This window comes from Idiotropiscis lumnitzeri, chromosome 19 (assembly GCF_059441095.1).
Source record: "Idiotropiscis lumnitzeri isolate Australia: NSW breed Sydney's pygmy pipehorse chromosome 19, RoL_Ilum_1.0, whole genome shotgun sequence".
Lineage (NCBI taxonomy): Eukaryota > Metazoa > Chordata > Actinopteri > Syngnathiformes > Syngnathidae > Idiotropiscis > Idiotropiscis lumnitzeri.
In genome coordinates, this window is record NC_142409.1 from 6,387,797 (window position 1) to 6,406,655 (window position 18,859).

Consider the following 18,859-nt stretch of genomic DNA (forward strand, 5'->3'; position numbering starts at 1 on the left):
TTTTTTCCTCTCTCACCATTTATTGGCTTTATTTCATTGTTGTATACAAAACCCTGAAAGCCCCCGAAAAAAATGTCACTGAATAATTTCCCAGAAGAACTGTGGTTTTTGTCCTAGATATCTACCAAGATCATGATGGCTTTCCCTCGGTCAAGTCAGGTCAAGTTGATTTAGGCTTTAATCACTCTCAAAAGGGCTTCACAAGCCCACAGTTTACAAAGATCAACAACTTCTCTATCTGGACAAAGAAAAACTCCCCAAGAAAATAATTGGTATGACAGAAAAATACTTTGAGACAGCCTTTCAGTTTGACCAAGTTGCAAAGGATAACAAGGGGTGACAATATGGTAAGATAAATAAATGCTGTCCAATATTAGTTTAAATCGCATGAGAATGCATTTGATTATATGACTGATGTACGTCTCTGAATAATATGTAATTATAGCAATTAGTGTTTTTTTTTGTGCCCATTATTTATCACAAATAAGACGCTTGATCGTGACCCATCGCGTTTACCCCAATTTATTATCATGACAGGGAATCATTCATGACTTTAAAATATAATTTGACATTTTAATATCTCAGCCGTCGCTCTTTTAACACTCTCCAGATGTGCTGTCACTAATATTGTTTCGTATTAAGTTGCAAACAAATTGGAGCTCTTCGGCACACGAATTCCCAAACGTGACAAGAAAAGAGTCTATAAAACTCGTAAATTAAATAAAAACTCGTTAAGAGCGTCACATCGTAGCAGTTGAAGTGACATGATGCCTTATTCACAATTTTTTACTACAATAACAGTGACAGGGAAACTAGTACGGGGAGGTACGTATAAAAGATTTAGGGATTTACTTTTGACATATGCCAGCTGTTTGTTATGCTGGTTGCCCCCCTTATTTCACAGAATTTTTTTTTTGGTCCACAGCGTAGTTGCTAATGGCTACAAATGGAAGAATTTGGCCTTTGCAGTCGGTATAAAGTCGGCTTTATGACGGATACCCCTTCCTATGGTTTGATGGCCCTTCATAAACGACATGGAATATTTTTTTTTTTTTTTTATGGTTTACCATGCTCTAAACAGGGGTGGTGGGGCGCGCCCGGGGGGCACGCCACTGAGCAAATTCCTTAGCATCGTACGTGAATTTATGAGTATGCGGTGGGGGTGTTCCCTGTAAAAGCAAGTTTGACAGATTATTTGATTTTTACCCACTTTAATGCTGACTTTATTCTTTGACAGAAGTTGACGGAATAGTTCTGAAAACACACCTGTTTTACATTCAAAGGTCAAAGTATGCATTGATGATTAATACACGGCAAAGAGCACTTGAAACCAGCGTCCTCAACGATTGTGAAATTCAGTATCATTCATCTTTTGAAACTTTTATGGTTCTCATTAAAAGTTCATGAACACAACGTCAACGTGCTGACGTTCTACTGTAAGAATAAATTCAATATGGATATTTTCGTCTTCCTGTTTGCGTAATATGAGCTCTGATGTCCCAAATATAAACACAACAGGCAAGCAATGTCGTGCATTTCCAGGCTTTTGAGCGTCACAGCAACTCCAAAGAGCCTTAGGGGAAGTTGACCTTTACTTGATTGAAGTCCAGACTTTACTTCGGGAGGGCTTCAGCAAAATATTAACGGGCTAAATTGCTACTGCATGCGATCAGCGTTACTTTCTGTCAAATGTAATAAAATGATCATGTTCATGTTTTGCCTTTTTGTGGAAACTTATGGTAGCCTCAACATCATTTGGCAGACTCGTGCTTAATTGCAGACATGTCTCTGGTGCCACCCTCTTAAAACCAGATTTTTATCTGTAATGTGACAACAAACAGCATCCTTAGCCTGAGGACCAGCTGCCGCTAATGGAACAGACAACTTTAAGAATATCTAAAACATGGAAGTAACTTAAAGTAAAATATCGTAATGTAGTCGTTTTCTTTCGCATGCTCACGTCACACAGCATCTCTTTGTAGCCTCAAATGATGTCTGGCTTTGTTTGATCATTCACATATGGTCCTAATAATGTAAAGAAGATCTGCCTATTGAGTCACATGCACACATCGAAGTAGCTCAATGCCATTTCACTTACAAACATAAACATATGTCAAGCAAGACCCACAGACTTGAATTGTGAACATCAGTCTCACAACAGGGGTTTCCTTTTTCTCTTCCCTTCTTTGTTGCTTTTCCAATATCGGTACTTACACACAGACAGAGGTTGTCATCCGCACGTTTTGGATTATCCTTTCTCATGAAACATGCTGTAGTCCTTGAATGTTTTTTCGGAGTGAAATGCAGCTAAAGCCATTGTGGTCAGCTTTAATCTAGAGCAGTAAAAATGCATTTTCCGCAGCAGGATTGAGGCGTTAGCTCTGTTAAATTTGAGATTGGATTCAACACAATTTTTTTTTTTACTGGCATTTGTAAGGCTCTATTTGCACCACGTTTCCGGCAGCCACGGGAGACCTTTTTGAGTTTTTGACATTTTTCGGCCCCGTATATGTAAGCGTTGCTAAGTTTTAGCTTTTGTTAGTTCCATCCCTGCCAATGCGTTCTGGTGGGGTCCCTCATGTTTGTTACGTTCTGTCAAGAATTTCTGCAGAAAAAAAAATATAGAAATCTGTGCAACTTTAGATGTCATTAAATATTCTTCCGAAATTAAATATAAAATGTATATTTAGAGAATCAACATTTAAGCAGGAATTTAAAAATAAATTAAAAACTGAATCTTTTTGCATGCATTGTCATCATTTCATAACCACTGGAGTGGAAAGAGGCGTGTGCATGTGTGTGTTAGCTTTTGGCAATTTTCCTTAATAAACTTAATTTGTTCTTTGTTTGTTTTTTTTTCATTTTCTTCCATTATAAAACACACCGTGTAATGTAGGTGGACGTGAAGCGATACAGTCATGGTGGTATTGTGGTTTTGGATTCAGGGGTCATGCTTTGTTTTGTTTTGTTTTTTTTTCAATATTTTAATTTAAGTCAATGTAAAAAAAACAGTTTGTGTTTTGAACAAAAAAGTCATTTTGTTTTGAATATTACAATACTGCTATTATGTAGTCTGGCTGAGGTTGATAAATTGACTTTTTGAAAAAATAAATTCTTTTGGAGGCTGTTTAGTGTTTGTATTTGAGTACTCGTACACATTCCCACGGGTGGTCCATTGAAAATTAACTTAGCAATGTTCCCTCTAAGCTGCGCGAGTGAGCAATTGCGCTCTGCTCTCACCCTGTCAGGGCGCATGGCGACGCTGGCGCACCCCGCACATTACATTTCCAGACGCATTCTGTCATTTCCATCCTGGTTGAATCTACAAACGGGACACCACACCATTACGAGTCCCATAAATGAAGCTCTTACGCACATTTGAGAGGTCAGGTGACTAGAATTTGTTGTGTTTTATTGGATGACTTCAGTTATTTGTCAGTGGGTAATGTAAGACCATATTAGTACAAGTTGTATTGAAACTGAATTGATTATGTTTAAAATGACCTCTGTGCTAAAATAAAAAGTAACGAGCTAGGGCTGATTTATTATTATTTTTGGGGTGTTACAAATCTCTAATCAATGATTTGCTCTAATTTGAAATTAAATTTGGCAACACATCTACATCGTGCAACTTATGATCTCAGGTTTTGGACAACGATGATTGTGGTTTGGCTGCCGTGTGCTGATGTTGCTCACCGTGCTACAAGGTATGCTCAGGCAATTTGTGCGAATGATCAGATGCATGGAAAATTGCTTGACAACTGTTGGGATGCTCTTAATTTGTTGTTAGAATTTCTCTTCAGTCTCATGAAAGGGGATTTCTAAATTTTAATGTTATAATTATACTGGAAATGTCTTTCGGCACTGGCCGACTAATCAAGAGATGCCGGGGAATTTGGTGATCGTGTTTTCGTATGTGTCTTCTGGTGATTTAGTAAAACAAATAAGTGTATAAAATACAATAATTTCTTGCAGTGGTTTGTCCATCTTTTGGAGGAATTACTGGTGATGAGCATGAGCTCCAGATTTCGGGACAAATTGTAAAAAAAACAACAAAAAAAAAACACAAAATGATTTTTTTTTTTTTTCCATTTGGCAGACACAGTTAGTCGATCAGCTTCCACATCTGTTTGAGCGCACAAGAAAAGATGTTAACAAGTTGAAGGTATGTTTGTTTCACACTTAATAAACACTTATGGCAAAACATTGGGCCTGGTCGCAAAAGGCGCTGGGCTCATGCAGCTTTATTAGACGCGTAAATTAATAGTGGGCGCGAAAAGTAAATGAAAACCAGACAAAACAAGAGACTCACCGCAGGCCGACAAGAAAATTGTCATGTGACGTCCAAAGGAACACAATAGGAAAGAAAAATAGGTCACAATCTGTTTAGGGTTGTTTTCTGTTTGGAATTTCAGTTGCTAACTGTTTTATATTGAAGTACATATTTTATTTTATGTCCACTTATCCAGGTCATCTGCGTCTGGTCAGTTCGTTGATTACTGCTCAGAAATTACTATTGTTTCTCTCTTGCTCTATTTAATTGCATTACATGGATGAATCCATAATTATCTTCATGGTGGTCGTCATAATAAAATAACTTTATGAGCCTACTTATCTATACCATGAGGATGAAAACCCAGATTTAGCAGGCATCCCATCATTATTAAAGAATTCCAACGTGAGGTCAAACAGTTTACAACACATGCGATGAGCTGTTTCCCAAAGATATCCACTAAACCAAAATACACATTCTATCCTCTTGTAGCAGTCTCAATTTCACCTATTCACATATTTTGAGGGGGGTGAACCTAACCTTCGTTATTCGCCAAACAACTCACCTATTTGCTGTTTTTGTGCTCACGCCAAAGCAATATACAAGCATTATGTAGTTCGTACCAAGATGGTGCCAAGGAACTACGTTGAAGAATTGTTGTTAATTTAGACAAAAGCAGTGCTTTGCTCCCATCTTGTGGTATTGTGGATTTTTGTTATTTCTGGCAGTGCTCGGTCAGATTATTGCATTGCTGACTTAAAATTAACCGAAGTTTCCTCATAATTAGTCTGAAGTCGTGCAAAAAGTTACGCATTCATTAATTACTAACACAGCCAGCATACTTTAATGAAAAAAATGTTGGCGCACAGACAGCCTAAGGACATTATTTTTAGAAAATGATTTCATTCACAAATGGAATTGAGCCCTACAACAAACAGAATAAAATGTTAATAAAATGTTCCAAACAGGTGCAAGCAATCATGTACAGTATCCCTCATTAACTTTTTAAGCGATAATATTGAAATGAATGAGCTGATTTTTGTTGTTTTTTTGCAGAAAGGTTGCAGGACAAATGCTTTGTCTGTGCTAGCCAGGCAAAAAAATATAAATAGATCAATAAATAAAAAAGTGTTCCCTAAACGAGCGATGGCAGTGAGAGCGCTGACTCCAAATACAATCCGAGCAAATTATGATTGTTGATTGTACTAGTAGTATTACTATTACTCTTATTCTTTTTAAATTGATATATATATAAATATATTTTTCTTTTTTTATTTGTTTGTTTTGTTTTGTTTTGTTTTTGCAATATATCAACATTGTTAAAAGTGCCGACAATTTATATCTTAGCAAGAAACATGATTTACATAAAGTTATGTATGGGGGGGGTCGAAACTGGGCACCGGGCCTTAAATTTGACACCTGTGTTGAACAAATTGTTACAATGTTATGTTTCATTAACATCAGATATGACATATTTCGGAATGATTACTGTCTCATCTCCCCGAGGAAAAGAATGTTCCCTTATGTTGTATTTCTGCAGATTAATTAATGAGACGACTTTAAATATGACATAGTTGCACATCTGGCATCTGGTGTTAGATAAGCCTCCAAGCTACAGTACAGAAAAATTAATAACCTCTGTTCCAAGCCCAAAAGATGCATTAACTGTTGGGGAATGCTATTCATTTTAAATAGTTAGATTAGTGGGAGTTTATGGGCTAGAATTCAGTGAATATATAAGTACTAAATCATAACATGCCGCTGTGTAATATACAGTCTATGAAAAATAGCTTTCAACTTAGTTTGCAATGGTGCTTGCGTAATATTTGCATTTTTTTTTCCTGACTCTTGACCGTATAACATAACCTCAATAACATCGCTCCTTCTTTTTTAATTCAGGAGAATTATGACTACAAATGTTTGTTTTGTTTTTTTTTTAAACAGCCAATGATTATTTACGCAGTCTTCTGACCCTGTTAAGGCGGCGTTTTACTGATGTCTGAGGCAACCATCATTTTAAAACTATCAAAAATAAACTCATGAACTCATTTGGAAAAAGTCGACTGTCATGACAATGAAGTGCAAACCCCTTGAAGCCATTAAATTAATGATGCACTTTAAATTGCAGCCAAGTCGACGAGCTCAGTGCAGTAATCAAAGAAAATGATGCTGTAAAAAAAAAAAAAAAAAAGCAAAATCTTAACATCTTTTCCTCCTTAAAAAGGCAACTCCGAGACAGGTTGCCTAAAAGACAAAAGCACTACCCTTGTACTTATTACTCAAGTTTTATTTCACTGCTGGATTGTACCGACCTCAAATAGTAAAAAGAAAAGCTTTAAAAGTGTTTTAAGGCTTTTTTTTTTGGCCCCCCTCATGACTCACCTATCTTCAAAATCCCACTCTGCAATTTGGATGGGCAGCCCCTTATTATGCGTACGAGAATTCCATTTTAAATTAAATAAATTATTAGTAGTTGTATATACTGTAATTTGGTCCCCTTTCACTGACTTTAGTAGATCACAAAAACAGGAAGAACGTAAAATATTTTGACATAATGATCGACTAGTAAAGACTCACTCTTCCCATTCTGTCATTTTCGTGTGATTGTTATTTGAACCAACCATATAAATTCAGTTGTTGAATGACGTCACTGCTTTACTAGCCGTCTAGATTGTGTTATCCTGACGCACAATTGCATTTTGCTTTAATAGTGTTAATTATAGAGCGCTTTGGGATTGTACCCTCTGCGTTTTATGTGCCTGTTTTATGTGTTCCTGTGTTTCCTTCAAATCCAAAGGTCAGGGGTAACACTTTGTTAACGCAGCAGGCCTCCTTGCGTATTGTACAGACAGACTCTTTTAATGTGGGCCAACCCAAATTCAGAAACAAACAACAACTTGGTATTTTCTTTCATTTTAAGAGCCTATAGATTCTCAGGTGAAATGTGACGCAATACATAAAAAAGGCTCATTTATTTTTGCAGCTATTACTTTTTTTCCAAGGAAATTAAAGGTTCCTGTGATTCATTGATGTTGTTATGGGCGAGGTCCCTGGAACATGAGAGCAGGTTGGGAACTGTTCGCGGTCGTGATTATTGCAATTTTTGAGGTCTTCAATCATTTTGTCGTCCGGCTTTATATTTTAGATTCTCCCAGACCTATTTTGAATTGTGATTTTTTTTTTTTTTTCCTTGTCCAAGCTTGAGGATATCTTGACATAAATCTTCTGTAAATTCTCCATGACTCCGGTTTTTAGTTCCATCTGAATCTTGGGAAAAAGTGACCAACATAATCTCCTGCTATGACGTTTTTAATGAAAAAAAAGTGAGGCCCGCCGGTCCTTCATTCAGAAATGCTCAGCACTGCAAATACCACAATCCCGATAACACCAACAGTGCGTACTTATTAGCATTGTGCATGTTCATGGAGAAGAAGAAGTAGACAAATAAGACCATAATAAGGTAAGCAAATTTAAATAGTAAATTAGCCAGCCTCTGCCGTTAGCATCTCTCCCGCTGAAACGGGGTCGGAGGCTGACAATTTTTATGAATGAGGTTGGAGGGTCGAGGTCGGACTGAGCGCAGGGGACTGAGCGGCAAAAAAGGGTCAAGTGCCCAGCACTGCTAATATCAAACCCACAAGCTAGCAAAATCAGTAAAAGACAGACCACATACGAAGCCCACTCCGCCCAAAATGCGGGACGAACGAGTGTGCCATGCTGATGCCATGAAATAAATGACGTCAATTAACATCCAATCAGTTTGAGTCAGTAAGATTGACTGCAGGCAAGGCCGCATGCCGGGGAGGTGAACACAGAGGACCCTTGTCTACATTTGTCGTGCACTTAAGCAGAGGAAACATGTTTTTTTAATCCACGGAAAGTGAAACACATGGCCAAAATTAATCATATGTCTATTTGACTGTGCTGAGGTCTTGTGAGTTTTCCTGACATTTCACATGACTTTCGTGGCTTATATTCGGGGAAAAATGCCGAACAATTTTGAATTCTACAACCTCAAGTGAAATTGAACTTTTAAGGGTCCATTTTGTTTTCATATTGTTAAATCTTGGAGAAATATCTCATACATCCCTGTCATGACCAACGCGGTGAAAGGAGCGCAGAAGAACTCAATGATTCTTTTGTGCTGTGAATGTCAAGCTTAATTTGTTATACTCAGTCAGCGATGGCATTTTATAGTCAGATTAGATTTAAGTGGCAAATGAAGGTGTGGTGCCTGCGCAGAGTATGTGGGAATGCAAAGCAAATTCCAGAAAGCATTTAATCCCTGAAATTATATACAGGACAAGACAGGCAAGAGAAAACAAGGCATACGTGAAAAATGTGTTAAGAATGTGACACGTCTGTGAAGTCAAACCTATAATTCCAGGTTTGCTAACTATAGGGGCTAAATATATCAATCTGATAACAAGTAGGCTACTTCTGTTATTTTAGGGCAGGGGAGCGTCATTTTTTCCTTCATAACAAGGTGAAAGCATGTTAGAGGAAAAAGGTCACACATCAGGACATATTCAAACTCGATCCCTCTGACCATTAGGGGAGTGAAATTAAACAGCCTCCAAGTAAATATTGTATCTGCCTATTTCTGAGAATGTATGCGTGTCCACTCCCGCACCGAGTTTCTCGATTGATGTCCACCCCTCGGAATGCTCCACCTGGAACATGACAGCAAAGTCGAAATGAAAGCAGAAATAGATTTAGTTTCGTTGGATGCACATATTAACATTAGCCGATAATGATAGCGTTTAACGAGCAGCACATACTCGATTGTGCAGTGGGGGTGCTGGAATTTGTGTTTGTGATCCGCACACTAATTGAAAAGTGTTATTATCTGGCTTGCTGCTGCCTGCAGCGACAATATAATCCATTCTCTATTTTATGTGTGTCAGTTTTTTTTTTTTTTTCTTTTTTTAAGATTCAGAGCTTAAAGCGCAGCCATCTCAGACCCGCCCTCTAGTCATAGAAATGTATCCCATACTCGCCAATGGTCAGTATGAGAGGATGAGGCACATTAAATAAAAGGGGTATCACAAAGAATCAAACTGACCACATCTGACTCAGTCAATGTTTGACAACGTCACTGGTCGGTGTAGGAGCGAATCAGGAGCAGATGTTGCAAAAGACCACCGGCTTCTTATTGGGAAATTCAACTCGAGATTTAATACAGGCAAATGTAAAACAGATATAAAATCACTCTACTCCAGGACACTGCTCTAAAGGAGCAGTTCCACGTCTATCTCGGAGGTACTACAGGACTTTTATGAGGCTTAATCCCTCAAGAAGAAATTGCAAATGACAGGAGAAGCATGAATGGAAGACGGGAAGACCAGGCAGCATAAAAGAAGGAATTGGAGCAAAATTGGCAAAAACAGTCACAAAAACGGCAAACCCTTGCTTGCAAAAAAATGGCAATAGTAAAAGTAAGAAAGAAACAGAAGTAGAAGCAGCTTAAAGGATGAATTGAAGTTTGTGTAAATTGTCGCAAGGGAGGCAGAGACTGCAGCAGCATTGAGGATAAAACTAAAATAGCTGTAAGGTCTTCATGAAAGCCATCAGGTGAAAGGAGAAAGACATTCCATTCACATTTAAGAGCGGCAAAACTTTGAATGAAACCCAAAGGAATAAACGCAACAACACACAAGCCTCAGACTTTCCTCGACATATTTTTGAAATTGATGCTCAAGAAATGAAGAACCGTGGGAGTGGGCAAGACAAAAAAGTGTAGAGGTTCAAATGTTACACCGCAAATGGGGTTGGATTGACCGCACACTTGGCAAATCGGCAGTCAATTTCAATAGACAACCACTGAATTGGAACATGCAAAACCAGAGAAACAGAAGGAGACCAGATTGAAAGAAATAAAAAAAAATAAGCTACGGAAAAAAGATGATTGATGATAATGTCACAGTTACTTATAGCAACTGGAAACTGTTTGAAATTGGGCAAAAATGAAAAAAAAAAGTCTCCTTTCATACTGTTCATTTTACGTACCAATCAAGCACCCATCGAAGAATGTGAAGCGGCGTCGTCGGGTCGCCGTTCAGCCAGCAAAGTGACGGAACGCAATTGACACCAATCGCAAATAAGATACAGTCAGAAAAAGTCCATAGCCTCTCTAAAGTCTCCTCTTCTCGACATACGATATCATTGAATGAAAACTGTTACACGTGGACAAAATTATCGGTACACTCTGTTCATGAAAAGAAATCCGCTATTGTTATTGTAAAAAAAATTGAGGCGGTCAAAAGTGATAATCAATTTAAAAAATGACTAAAAATTCACCAATGTAAATCAGATGTTGCTTTTGAATTGTGGTTTGAGAAGAATAATTAAAAAAGAAAAAGGCCTGGACAGAATTGACGGTACCCATTACTCAATATTTTGATCCATAATCCTTTCAGACATCAAATAATTTCTGGAACTGCCAGTAAGACTTCTGCACCGATTAAGAGGTATTCTGGTCCACGACTTGATAGCTAACTCTACTTGTCTCAGGTTTGAAGGATGCCTTTTCCAGATGGCATGTTTCAATTCCTTCCATGGATGGAATATATAGATTTTATAATCTTAAATAGAGTTTAAATCGGAGTCGTAGGGTAGCTAGTCCAATAATTTGCTCATTGCCATTGTTTTTAGCGGTGTTTTTGGCGATCACGTTGGAAGACCCATGACCAAGGTTTCTGACACTAGGGCAGTATATTTCTCTCCAAGATGCCTTGATATTGATTTCACTTTATCCTACACAGATTCAAGACAGCCTGTGTGAGATGAAGCAGCCCCAGAACATAAGCAAGCCTCCTCCGTGTTTCACAGTCGGGACAGTGTTCTTTTCTTGGTTCGCTTCATTTTTAAAGATAGAGTTGATGTGCACTGCAGAGAGTTGTTGTCCGTTATTCTCTCTTCTCTCAATAAGCATTGCGGCTTGGGAATATGCATTGTGGCAAATTCCAGTCTCAACTTTTTTTTATCATTTGCTTTCAATAGCGGTGTCGACCAAAAGTCCGCTTTATGACAGATGGCGCAATCTTACACTGTGCCTTGCCCTTGAATTTCACCTTTAACTTCTTTGTAGATTGCTCTTGGCTCTTTGGTTACCATTCATATCAGACATCTCTTCAATTTGTCATAGCCCGAATCCCATGGACATTAAACGTCTGAGTTATGTGTGCAACTTTTGTGGCAGGAACATCAAGCTGCTTGTAAATTGGTCTTTATATACTTTACCTTTAACATGCTTGTCTTTTCTCTTTCTAATCTCCCGAGACAACTCGTTCCTTTTCTATCTTTGGTCTGTGTTGAGTTTGGTAAGCACCGCGTAACCAAACAGCACGGTGAATGTTTGTTATCCGATAGACAAACGGACACGTTTGAAGACACCGGTGTTGCGAATTAAACAACACCTTCGTTTGACATGTTCCTCATTTCAAATTTGCGTCATTATTTTTTTTAGGCACAATCAATCAAATTAATTTAGTCCGCGTGTTCTTCGTGTGTTTCTGTGTTTTGACTATTGTGAGGTTTTCGTTCATCAAGATGGGTGCGTGTAAATCTGTCGATGTGTGGAAAGTTTAAAAGCGGAACTTGCTGAAAGGTCCAAAGAAGTAAGCCCATATGGGTCAGTGATAGTTACACGCTTGAGAGGCGTGAAGACAAAGAGGGGCGGGTTCTGCGCATGTGTTTGCCTGCTACTCAAATAAGTGAGAGTGCAGAGAGACACGCAGACAAAGCAAGTCTGAGCCACTGGTAAACAGGCCAGGAGACCCCTGTGGCTTTGTTTTTTCTTTTTTTTTAAAAATCCGCTCAAGTGGCACTTGTGATAACAGAGCAAAGGAAGCTGGTTGCAGTCAGGATGAAGCTGTCAGTGTTGTGTTTATGTGTTCTTCATCTGGCCTTTGTCAGCGGGGGACTTCTCATCAACAATGATCGCCAAAGTGGCAGCAGCGACAAGTTCTCCAAGAGGACAGGTGAGACGTCGCCGCATGCCAAAATCTTTTTAACTTCTACTTTATAGACTTAGGTGTTATTAAGAAAAGTAAACCAGAGTAGCGAAGAATTAAAGATTGGATTGTCTCCAGCTTTGGTGAACCTACAACCCTTGGGCCGAATATGGCCCGCGAGAGCATTGAATCTGGTCCACCGTGCAGTTCTACAAACAGAAAATTGTTGCGGGAAAAAAATCCTCAAAAACAGCTAATCCATAATTTCTCATAAAAAAAACAAATATCTGTTCATCTTTGTAATGTGGCCCTCAACTTCTGTGCAAAAAGAAATGGTGCCTGCGACCCGGGATTGAGAATGGCCACTAACAAAAACAAGATGGCATAATTATTACATTGAAACCAAAATGACACGGCCTATAAAACACAATTTAACAATATGTTTATGATTTTGTTTTGGTTTGGTGTGGTGTGCTGCACAACTGCGATGTATATTATGCGGAGTTGATTGTAATATTTTGGTTATGTACCCTGTATTAAATGTGACAAATTAGCACCTAAATAAAGTCATCTGGATCCATTCAAAAATATATTCGGAAACAAAACCCAATTTAATTTGATGATTTTACTCCAGCAACAGCTGCTTTGTCAGAAAGAATAATGGATCTGAATGCTTTTAAATGCCAAGCTTTTTTTTTTTCTGCTTCAGCAACGTAACTGATAGCGGAGGAGTTTGTCACGCATGCCTGCACTTCACTGCAAAATGCTTATTTGCGTGTGTGTGCGCAATCTTCACCTGACACGGCAAAGTCATCCATAGGCTTCGTGTTGACTGTATAGCAGATGTTCGTGTGCTTTGGATGATGTGTCCAACTCAAATGTCAGCCTTTTCGAAGTTGCCTTAACATTTGATTGGTAAAAACGAATTCCCTTGTGCATTAAAGGTGTAACTGTGAGGCGGATGCAATTACCACTACTGCATTGTTCTCACTTAAAATCAACAGTAAATCGAATACAGCAAGCTGACATGGCTGCACAAAGGAGTTGCGCTAGATAAAATGCAAAGAGGTGAACCGTGACTAAACTCACTTACGCAATGCAATGCATTTTTCAAGCAGCCAGTCATCAAATGCATTGACCCTTATTATTTGACTGTTAACTTGGCTTGGTTTGGTGTAACAACATTTTTATTAGTATTATTTATTTAAACGAACTCAGGCTTCTGCTATAAATATTTTTCTGAATCTTATTAGCGGGGGATTTTCAATTGAAGGTTATAAATCAGGACAGCTGGGCTGAGTTCAATAAGGCTTATTTTGCCAATATCCATTGTTGAACGAAAGATGATGAAAATTTATTCATCACAACTCCTTTGTACAGGCATGCCAGCATGCCTTGTTGTTTTTTCTGTTGATTTAAAGTGAGAACAATGCAGTAGCGGTAAATAAGTACATCTGCTTTATAGTTCTGAGGGTGCGGGTTCGAATCCGGGCTCTGGCCTTCCTGGGTGGAGTATGCACGTTTTCCCCCAAACCCCGGCCTCTCACCTGAAGTCAGATTGAATAGGCTCCAGCACACCCATCATCCTAATTGGATAGCAAGTGGATGCATGAGTGAAAGTTAATTTAAAAAGGTTCACCGATGACAATAACCAGCCCCCCTCGAATTTGTACACATAAACCACTTGTTGATTTGTTTTACTCAATGGATCGATGCCGACCACAGAATTATGAAGGAACCATCGTCGTAATATGATTTAAGGTTGAACCTGTGCAAACTGTCACGATTAGAGAGAACTGTTCTCATATCTGATCAGACATGAAATATTCAAGGATGTGGTTTGGCTTTATTTAAAAAAAAATCCCCTCAGCAGTTTACTACAATGTGGCTGGTGTGGAGAGCCTTTCATATCTAATTTAGCGTGTAATGTGAGCCAAACACCGGACAGTAGGTACATAATAAAACATGTAACTTTAGGCCACACCACCTAACTCATTGAACACCACTTCACACATTTGTTCGCAGTTTTGCACTGTCGGACGTCTGCAACATCGGGTTGCTCTTCTTTTGACATGGTTGTTAAAATGGACATTTTTGCATCTGTTTGAAAACATCCAAGGTAGTGAAGATTTATAATCCCAATGAGGCCCCCTAGTGAACACACAAAAGACTGGGAAAAAAAAAATGTCGGCGCGTGCCAAGTGACCACAAGGAACTAATATATCGCACTCTTGTCTTAAAAGCTTCTGGAAAAAGATTGTACCGGTAACCAAGAACCATATTTAGTGCATGCCACAATAAGTCACAGTTATGATCAAATCAATCAAATAAAATAAATAAATTAATTAATTAATCAATTAAAAAACAGAAAGAAAAGGTTTTGTATCAGGTGACACGACTGTACACGTTTTCTAAAGTGCTTGAACTGAATTATACCCCAAACTAGGTCTGATTCATTTTGAAAAACAATTCAAAATAATGTTTTTTCTCCCACACAATATTTTTGATTGCCGTTTAATATGCAATTATTTTTTTCAAGGTCCTCCTCCCCTGAATTTTTTAACAAAACACAAACAATAATTAATTTGTATTATAATGAACAATATCAGATTTATTATAAATAATATTTAATGCCCATCTTTGGGCATTTCTAGAAGAGCATGAAAAAAATATTTTGATTTCTCTGTATTTTATACAGTCATTATCTGCAAGAATGAGAAAAAAAATAACATTTTTTTTTCTCTCAATAGGCAACTTTCCAATCAGATATAGAACACTGTTTGCAAGAAGAGAGCAACATGAACAACAGAAGCTTCTGATGATGGTAGATTGGAATTTATTATTATTATCATTGTTGTTACAATCCTTTCCCAGTTACTGGTTATGCTACAACTTGTTCGTATTTTGAAAAATCTTCTCTGCTACAATATACTATATGATAATATTACTATTGTGCATGTCAAACTTACTTTCATCACGGGCCAAATTTTACTTATAGTTTCCCTCAAAGGGCCGTAATGACTGTGAAAATATGCCGAACAAATTGATGAATAACTAGTTTCAAAGTTTAAAATCAAGGCCTGTTTGAATTTTGTTGACCACAAACAATCTGATTAAAAAAAAAGGGGAGTCTGTTTGTTCAGAATTTAGCAAGAAACATGCGGTAAACACATGATTTGCTGTTTGGCTTGTGGGCCTCATAAAATAATGTGGCGGGCCACATACGGCCCCGGGGCCTTGAGTTTGACACTCGTGCGAAACTAAAAAAGGGATACAATTTTTGACTTTATCGAAGTAGAACTTTGATGCCGACTTTTCACCAATGGTTGTTTTTCTTCTCTGTTGACCCCCTCAGAGACCTAAAGGGATGCCTGTTCTTTTAAAAGTTTCCCCAACACCAAAGTCTCCATCTGCCACATGTTCCCAGCTGGGACAAAGCTGTTTGCCCCATCAAGGCTGCTGTGAGCCGTGTTCCACGTGCCACTGCCACTTCTTCAGAGCCATCTGCTTCTGCAGAAGGATGAATAAAAAGTGCACCAAAAATACCTAAATTAAAAAAAAAGTGTGTTGTGTTTATATATATATATATATATATATATATATATATATATATATATATATATATATATATATATATATATATATATATATATATATATATATATATATATATATATATATATATATATATATATATATATATATATATATATATATATATATATATATATATATATATATATATAAATGGCCACATGATGATTTGGAGTTGCCACCATACACAGGGAAACCGCTCGCACAGCATTACATGACCAATAATGCTATTATAATTTTCACAGTAATTGTTGTACATTTGTTCAAACTTATATAATTTTGCGATAATGTGTGCACGGACACCGTAAGGTTGATGAAAGTGATGGTGATTCTACAGGCCCAAGAAAATAGAATTTTCAAATGTAGCATTGAAGTGGACTGCAATTCTCTGGCGGCACAACTGGTTGTATGCTGTCATGCCAATGTATATATCAGTTTGCTACCATCGTGTTCTCTGATTTGTTGTTTAATTGTTTTGTTTCCTTTCTATCAGTCTTAAATATATTAAATAGTTGTGACATATATATATGTGACATACAGTATATGTATATATGTGACATGCATACGTACATTTGTGTGTGTGTGGGTGTAGAGAGAGAGAGGAGAGTGAGAGAGATATAAATATATAGACACACACACACACACACACAGTATTATATTACTGAGCACAGGGGCCTGACAAAGTACTAGCCCCCAAAAACTGTAGTTTCTGTAGCTTCTTGGCTGAAACTTCTGGAATTGTATTGATCGTGTAAAGATTTGAATACAGTTATGACAAAAAGGCATTGTGTATTTTTTCTTTATATATATATATATGCTATGTAGGGATGTCAGAGGAAACCATCAACTGCAGAGTAATAACACAGGTACAAAACACTCTCATTTTCTCCAATTTGTCCCCTAATTCTGCTATGCTGTTATACCTTCATGCCAGGTGCACGCTTATGTTGAAGCAACCCCAAAATAGAGGTCTTCCTAGTCAAATCTGGCCTTCCACATATCCTTCCATCGACTTGAGCACTTCTTTGCATTGCGACTGATTTTCTGACAAATTAAGTGAAGTTGGCTAACTTTTCATGGTATGTGGGTTTGACATTATACCCTGGTGTAAAAACTGTCATTTATCTTGCTAAAATAACAAAATTTGAAAAGGTTTACTGTACAGCTCGACGGGGAGAAAATGCGCTGCAAGAAACAGAATAACAAAGAACAGGTGGGGAAACTTGAAGGCAGACAAGGAAAACAAAATCTTTTTAGAAAGAAAAATGAAGCATGCTTCCAGAATATATGGCAATCATAAATTTGACGTTTTTGGCATGAATTGAATTGAAGCGGGAGGTAACTCACAAGGTAAAACGATGGCTTGCTGCACAGAATAGTCATAAAAGTAAGTTTAGCTTTGCCGCCATCTTGTGGCATCATGATACCAAAGAACTATCGTGAAGTGAATTGAGGTGGTTACAGATGGAGGGAGAGTTCATCTCCAGACTCAAAGTGAACTGAGCTATTGCACGTGAATGAAAATCCATCTTTTGCAAGACACAATGAATTTCAGCCAAGTCACGTATTACCAAGACGTGACCCTAATGTATCAACCACGTTCTGTACAGATCATGAGAGATGAAGTCATTTATTATTCTTTCACTCACCTTTCATGTGTGGTTGTCAGAAAACTGACAGCGAATGAACCCACAAACCCCGCAACAATGGCAATCAGTCTCATGAATCTTAATCACGGCAGAGGTCACCAGACAGCTCACAGTAAGAAAACATTTTATGGTTAATTTGCTTCATGTACTTGGTCATTTGTTCAATTGCATGCTTTTATTGTTTCAGATTTTCTTCAGGCCCTAGGTCAATGTCAGTTTATTTTGGCAGCACTGGTTGTATACTGTTAAAAAAGACCATTTTATTTGTCGAGTAACAGATATGTTCACGAGGGAAATTTCCTTCCACTTCAATTTTGTGTGACGTAGTGTGATAGTTGTGCATGTTACATATCAAGAATTGAGTCTGCATTTAAAACTGAAGTCACTCTTCATTTACTGCACGCCATGTCCTCTATAATAATAAAAAATTCTAAACATATATGCTTTTGCTGTGTGGGATTTACATGCGCGGAAATTGTAATATTTGTGTGTTCTGAGTAAGTTCTGCAGACAGTTTAAAGTATATCATTGTAAAACTTGCACAGCATTGTGCTGTTTCTTTTTGGCCGGTGCACTACAAAGGCTCAATGAGGTGAAGTTGGAAAGAAAATGATGGAAATAAATGGTACAGCCAAACAAAAGAAGAGAAACCACATTCTTGGACGGGACTGTTTCTAACTTTAGTTTGAGATTGATCAGCATGAAAATGCCATGGTCCCAACAGTACGAAGGTTCTTCATGTTCACCTCCAGCGGCTTTAAATCTGACATTGAACAGGCATCACAACCACATCTTACACGTAGCCTACTATTGTTTTTTTTTTTTTATCTTAGCACAAAGCGCATACTTAATACAAAGTTCTCAAGATGGAAATTAGTATTTTGACAAAAAATAAATAAATAAATAAATAAAACAGATTTCTATAACAATGTGGTCTTAGTGGCTGTAGTTCTTTTTTTGGGCGGGGTGTAAAGTATTTACTATGATTGTTATTGTATTCACAAAGCTGAAACTGGGAAAACAAAATGCACCCAAGTCAACTGGTGTTTACACTAACAAGTAGCTGCAAGTAGGTCTGCGTAATGCATTGCAACGGACAGACACACACATGCACGCACACACTGTTTACTTGCGAGCACGGGAAAAGTCCATTAATTTATGCAGTCAAGCGCCTTGTGCTTAAACATATTCTTCTTGAGTGCTACTTGTTGTCTGTCCCTTTATTAGGCAGGCTTTCCATGAAGCCGTTTGAATGTTTATTAAATATCTTAAATATCCATCTTAAGATCCATGTACTTGTACACATTTTGTCCTCACTAGTAGGACAAATTCTGGAGTACTAGTTGGCCATCTATATGTTAGTAGTGAAGTGACAAGTTAATACTACT

The 18,859-nt window shown here is 37.8% G+C and overlaps 1 protein-coding gene across 1 annotated transcript; it reads left to right on the forward strand.

Moving 5' to 3' along the window:
* Nucleotides 1–11,927: 11,927 nt before the first annotated feature.
* LOC148318276 (uncharacterized) lies at nucleotides 11,928–15,829 on the forward strand. The gene is made up of 3 exons (XM_088283375.1): nucleotides 11,928–12,255; nucleotides 14,979–15,052; nucleotides 15,584–15,829. Exons 1-3 carry the CDS (start codon nucleotides 12,141–12,143, stop codon nucleotides 15,776–15,778), a joined length of 384 nt encoding a protein of 127 aa, XP_088139501.1. The 5' UTR covers nucleotides 11,928–12,140; the 3' UTR covers nucleotides 15,779–15,829.
* The last annotated feature ends 3,030 nt before the right edge of the window (nucleotides 15,830–18,859 follow it).